The sequence below is a fragment of the Prosopis cineraria genome, unplaced genomic scaffold (genome assembly GCF_029017545.1).
Source record: "Prosopis cineraria cultivar Desert tree isolate PC_DT_omini unplaced genomic scaffold, ASM2901754v1 PC10, whole genome shotgun sequence".
Taxonomy (NCBI): domain Eukaryota; kingdom Viridiplantae; phylum Streptophyta; class Magnoliopsida; order Fabales; family Fabaceae; genus Prosopis; species Prosopis cineraria.
In genome coordinates, this window is record NW_026555341.1 from 15,196,134 (window position 1) to 15,202,432 (window position 6,299).

The window sequence follows — 6,299 nt, forward strand, 5'->3', positions numbered from 1 at the left end:
TTCTTGAGAACAATTTCCTTTTTAAAAAGATCTTTTCCAGTAATTTTTTTAAAAATATATAATCAAATTTGAATTATGAAAATTTCACCTAAACAATTTAAAGCTATAATGTTTTATTTATTTAATGTAAAATTATAATAAATAATTTTATTAAAAATTAAATCTGAATCATAAAAAAACTTTGACCTCGTAATGATAAAGAGACAACGCGGGAAACGGAAAAGATGGGGAAATGTAACACCCCTCCCGAGAATTCCAAAGGTTCGGCCAACCACTTTTCTCTCCACGTGGCGCCTGTTCTTACTTCTCACATAAAACAACCATACCAATGTGGGGCCCCGTGGCTTGGCAAAAAGAAGAAAAACCTACGTGGGGCCCTATACTTTCATCACTTGTGGCAGCCATTTGACGACTTTCTGTACCAGCAACAACGACTATTGCCTTGCCGGCATTGCAATACACAACAATACTGTTCGTGTTTTCTTTCCCATTCTAAAAAGTGATATGCAACTTTCGTTTTCGTATTTGTTCTTTGGGGATTTTTTTATTTATTGACTCCATTATGTTAGTAGCGAAAAAGTTCGAGAGTTTTTCCAAACTCCAACAAACGATTGGTAGCTTCAAGCTTTTCTTTTCTCCTATCTTTTCCATTTCTGTTGTCTTTCCTTCTTTTTGTTTTTTTTTTCATTTTTTTAATTTCACCTTGTCTCTATGATATAGCCGTTCGGTATGATGATGATGATGGGTGGGAGGAGGAGAGCGATCTGACTCTGAGGCAGAGAAGATATTTTTGTTATGGGTTCTTGTGTATCAACGCTGAATAGCTGCGTTGGAGAGAGGTCGAGCTCCTCCAAGAAGAAGACTTGGAAGAGAAGAAGATATGGACTAAGAAGAAGAGTGTCTTCAAACTCGTCTAATGGATCATTGGACAAACCCACCTTTCAAGGTTCGTTCTTTTCTTCTTTTTCGTGGCTTTGCTTCTGTGAAATGATTTTGGAGATGGAACTCCATAATTGAGACACTTGAAAGAATCTTCATTTTTTTTTATTTGAGATTCTATTTTTCCCCCCTTCTTGGAGTGAAGCTTGCCAATTTCTCCTATGATTTTAGATAACTGGGGTATAGAATTTGGGAGATTGTATAGGATGAGTAAGTTTCTGAGCTGTCATGGAATGAATGATCCTTGATTGTGGAAGGCTAAACTAGAGCAAAAATAAATCTTGGTAAAGTTAAGATGAATGTGTTAATGAGTGGTACAAATTTACTTCTTTTGCCCAGAAATTTGCAGTAATTTTGTTTGATTTAAAGTTAATGTAATGATTGAAGAAAAAATGTAATTGGCTTATGGCATAAAGCTAGAAGATAAAGATAAACTATTTACATCTGGCAGATCAATATTTTCGCTGAATTCCAATTATGCTTTTATAATGACCTTCATTATTGCTCGCATGTGATTGAGATGTTAATTTTTGGCAGCTGGTAGTGTTGAGGAGACATGGTTTGATTCAGTTGCTGTATTTGAGTCTGACTGCGATGAAGACTACTTGAGTGTCCCTGATGGTATGATTTGGGAAACTTATGAATTAATTTGGATAACTTGTACTTATCACCTCTTTGGATGATTAAATCAATGTTCTTGATATCTGCAGATGTGGTATCTTTAAATGGTATTGAAGCTGGATCCTTATCAAGTTACTCATCTTCAAGGGATGCCAACCATGGAGGTTCAAGTGATCAGGTGCACAGGTCAGCAGAGTTATCTGTTCGGTCTACCAGTGCAGATAACACTGATTTTCGGTGCAAACATGATGGAAGTGTAGTAAATCAACCTGTATTTGTGGATGATATTTCATCAATGGGTGCTTCCAACAAGGATGGTGTACTGTTGGACAGTTGTGGGATTCTTCCAAGCAATTGTTTGCCATGTCTTACTTTGCCAGCTGTTCCCTCTGATGAGAAAAGAAGATCGTCAATTTCTGGTTCTCCTAATGCACAGAGAAAAGCTCCTATGAAACTCTCTTTAAAATGGAAGGAAGGAAATGGGAATGCCAATCGGCGTGAGTTGGCCAAAAAAATGAATAAACACATTTATAATGTAATTATTAGTAGATCCTATATTTAATATCACTTTCTTTTTTCCTCCTGCTTTTCAGTCTCCTCAAGAACCCTTCTGCAAAGACCAATTGCAGGATCACAGGTACCTTTTTGTCCAATTGAGAAGACGATGCTTGATTGTTGGTCGGAAATTGACTCAAGCACTTTCAAAGTTCGAGGACAGAATTATTTTAAGTAAGACCAAGAGTCTTTCTGTCAATTCCTTTAGAAATACATTTCCATATCTTAAGAAATAATTAAACTACATAATTACATTCCATATTATCAAAAAAAAAAAAAAAAACTACATGATTACAACTTGATGATTTGTTGGGGAAAAATTTGAAGTTTCACATGTCTATTGGTGTTCTTTATAACAGGGACAAAAAGAAGGTATTTGCTCCCAACTATTCAGCATATTATCCTTTTGGTGTAGATGTATACTTATCTCCACGGAAAGTGGACCATATAGCTCGGTTTGTGGAACTTCCTGTCATTAGTTCTTCTGGGAATCTTCCGTCTATACTTGTTGTAAATGTTCAGGTACTTCTCTGCAAAGATATAGTTGATGTTCTACATTTTTTTATTCCTCAAATTGATCTTACTCTGTCCCCATTCTAATCCTTTATTACATGTATTCATTTACTTGACTTGTGCATATTTCACATAGAATTCAAGCTGGGTGGTTTAATTGGAGAAAAGCTAAAGGAGTTATTTGTGACCGTAAGGTGCCTAATAAACTTAAAGGAAAGTTTTATCGCACTGCTATCAGACCGGCAATGTTATATAGTAGTGAATGCTGGGCTCTAACGGGACAGCAAGAGCATAAAGTTGGAGTAGCAGAGACGAGAATGTTACGATGGATGTGCGGACATACACGTAAAGATAAAATTCGAAATGAGCACATACGCGAAAAAGTGAGGGTGGCACCTATTGAGGAAAAAATGGTAGAAAATCGGTTGAGATGGTTTGGGCATGTACAAAGAAAACCAAGGGAGGCACCAGTGAGAAGAGTGGAACATATAACTTTGAGTCCGATTAAGAGAGGTAGAGGAAGGCCTAAGAGAACACTTTTGGAAATTGTTGAATGTGATCTCTTAATTAATAATATTTCTAAAAGCTTGATAAATGATAGAGCACAATGGCGTCTTGCAATCCATGTAGCCGACCCCACCTAGTGGGATAAAGGCTTGTTGTTGTTGTTGTTGTTGTTGTTGTTGTGCATATTGTTAGCAAAAGGTTATATATGCCACTTCAAATTCTTTACTATCTTTTTCTTTATTCTTATATTTCATTATAATTTTAATTGGCTGGATAGTCTGATTCTCATGTTATATGGATTTCAGATTCCTCTCTACCCTGCCACACTTTTTCAAGGTGAAACTGATGGGAAAGGAATAAATTTTGTGTTGTACTTTAAACTTTCTGAAAGTTATACTAAGGAGCTTCCACAATATTTTCAAGAACAAATCAGAGTAAGATGGAACTTTCATCTGTCAATTTAATGCTTTACTTCACCAACTATATACATCCTATACTGCTAATTAACGCTGTTTCTGCTTAATTACTAGCATTAGCTCTTCCATTGTCCATAGTGCATGAAAAAGAAAATGAAAAATGAAAAAAGACAAGTAACAAAAATGTACCATAATCATGTCTTATCTGATAATCCAATTGAACTTTGATATTAAGAATTCCTAAACTATTGTACATTAATTTGGGGAAATTGAATTACTTAATGTTTTTGATGAAACAACAAATGTCTATGCCTTTGTATAGAGGTTGATGAATGATGATGAAGTTGAAAAGGTCAAGGGTTTTCCTATGGATACAATAGTACCCTTCCGGGAAAGATTGAAAATACTGGGCCGAATTGTCAATGTGGAAGATCTTCCAATGAGTGTCCCAGAACGTAAGCTCATGCTGGCTTACAATGAGAAGCCTATTCTTTCACGTCCTCAACATGAGTTTTACTCAGTAAGTTTCCCTGACATAATGCAATTGCTTCGTTCAATGCACCTATTGATTTTCAACACAATAATGCGAAAAGCCTGAGTAGTCTTAGTTAGACAACACCAAATCTAGAAGCCTCCTCAAAGGGATTACTCTCAGCAGTTCTGCTGGTGTGGTGATCATATCCATAGCATGGAAATACAGGTCAACCGGCCTGATTGAACCAGTAAAATGTTAAATCAGTATCTTGATTGGTTGAATAAAATGTTATATTTATGACTAGTTTGATCACGATTCGACTATGATTTTAACCATTAATCTTTGAAATGGCTTCTTGACTAGTTCAATGACTGGTTTAATTTTTAGTATCTTGATCATATCCAACCTTTAACATCTCTTGTGGTTCTCTCTATTGTCTATTTTGAGTCTACTTGCAAGGTATTCAGTGTCCCTATTGGTGCTGAAAAGTCTCTTTTATGTATCAGTAAAGCGTGAATAAAAAGATAGACATGCACTAATTTAATGATTAAATTAAATGGTCCTGTGGGTCGTTTTCATTCATTTGTAAAGGCCATTTGTGCTGTCAGCATGCTTTCCCTGTTAAAATTCTCAAAAGGCTCATAAGAAAAAAGAAAAAGAAAACTAGAAAGATGAGATTCAAGTTTTTCTATGGCCTTCTTTTTCCAGTTGATTTCTTCCACCAGTTTTGGTGGCTTCTGTATGAATTTTCTATGGCACCTTTATTTTTGGTTCATAGATTAAATCTGTTTTTCCTGATAAGCTAACCAATAAAAATATTGGATTTTCAGGGAGAAAATTACTTTGAGATTGATTTGGATATGCATAGGTTCAGTTACATCTCCAGGAAAGGATTTGAAACTTTCATGGATAGGCTAAAAATCTGCGTCCTTGATCTTGGCCTCACAATTCAGGCAAGTAGTTTTTGTGAAGCTGAAAATATACATGGCACTTGGTGAATGTTTCTTATGTTTTTTGGGATACAAAATGTAGATTTAGATTTTTTTTTTAATATTTTTTTGTTGTAATTGCGAAATTAATTTTTCATGTAGTTAGGGATTTAAAATTGTCATCAATCAGAAGTCACTGGTGTATTTTCTTACTCTTCTACTCTCTCTATTTAATATTATAAGGAATTTTTTTTTTTCAAAGCATCATGTTAAAAAAATGAGACATTTTATGTGCAATTAGTGAAGTTTTTTTCCCCAAAAATACCCTTAATTAGAAGGTATAATTAGCAAGTTTTTTAATTGAGACACCTAATCAAGAAAAGGTAAACATGCAAAGAGTGTTTAATTTTGAAGGTGATTAATGAACTTCTTGGGGGTGTAATCTAATTAAAAATATCTTATAATATTGAAGGGGGGAATGAATGACATTTACATATAACTCCTCTATTTGGATCTTCTGTCTAAAAAGGAAAAATAATTCTCATCAATAATCTTGAACTTCCTTGGGTTAAATCTTTAAATAAATGACTTTTATGATTATTGACAATCCAATTTCCATGCAAGTTCTTTGATATTACAATGGATGATTAACTTTTGTTTGCATAATGAAACAGGGGAACAAAACAGAGGAGCTGCCAGAGCAGATCTTGTGCTGTATTAGATTAAATGCTATTGACTACATGAAGTACCCGCAACTGGGATTAACTCAGGATCCTATCTAATGAATTTTCAAAATTTTATTAGTATTATTATTATTATTCTAGAATTATGATCAATAATTGTCAGCTGCAAAATATAATTTCATGGTATTTTCCTTTTGGGTCAGGATGGCATTTTTGTCTTTTGATATTACATCTTGGTCATTAGCAACAATAGAGTTAGAGTCACTTCTTCAACAATTGAGGGTGAAACTTGGGCCCACTCATCCCCTTTGACAAAGAAGGGTCCATTCTCTTAAATATTCTGCACTCTAAATTTAAATAGAAATTAAAAAAAAATTGTAGGCCCTTGCTTTGCGTTAAATTTGACGTTAATTTTCATAACTTATTAATAGTTTAATCGTTTTTATTTTTAAGTATACATTAATTTATTAATATTATATATTAATATATTGACATTGATTTCAACGGGTGGTTTCTATATTTAGTTAATATGTTGAGTGAAATAGAATACGCGTTTAAATATGTAATGCTTATACGCATAGTAACACACACACACACACAGATATAGAGAGAGAGAGAGAGAGAGATTACAAGGTTTATAAATTTAAATGCCAATGTATAG

General features: G+C 34.1%; 1 protein-coding gene across 1 annotated transcript; it reads left to right on the forward strand.

Annotated features, from left to right (window-relative positions):
* Positions 1-477: 477 nt before the first annotated feature.
* On the forward strand, positions 478-5,840 carry LOC129321724 (uncharacterized). Its single transcript, XM_054967615.1, has 10 exons — positions 478-614; positions 721-946; positions 1,477-1,560; positions 1,650-2,057; positions 2,154-2,289; positions 2,475-2,637; positions 3,441-3,569; positions 3,874-4,071; positions 4,857-4,979; positions 5,630-5,840. The coding sequence occupies exons 2-10, from the start codon at positions 796-798 to the stop codon at positions 5,735-5,737; spliced, it is 1,500 nt and encodes a 499-aa protein (XP_054823590.1). The 5' UTR covers positions 478-614; positions 721-795; the 3' UTR covers positions 5,738-5,840.
* The last annotated feature ends 459 nt before the right edge of the window (positions 5,841-6,299 follow it).

Coding starts and splice junctions, on each gene's coding strand:
- LOC129321724 (XM_054967615.1), top strand. CDS start 796: ATGGGTTCTTGTGTATCAACGCTGAATAGCTGCGTTGGAGAGAGGTCG. Junction 947..1,476: donor GGACAAACCCACCTTTCAAG/GTTCGTTCTTTT, acceptor AATTTTTGGCAG/CTGGTAGTGTTGAGGAGACA. Junction 1,561..1,649: donor CTACTTGAGTGTCCCTGATG/GTATGATTTGGG, acceptor TGATATCTGCAG/ATGTGGTATCTTTAAATGGT.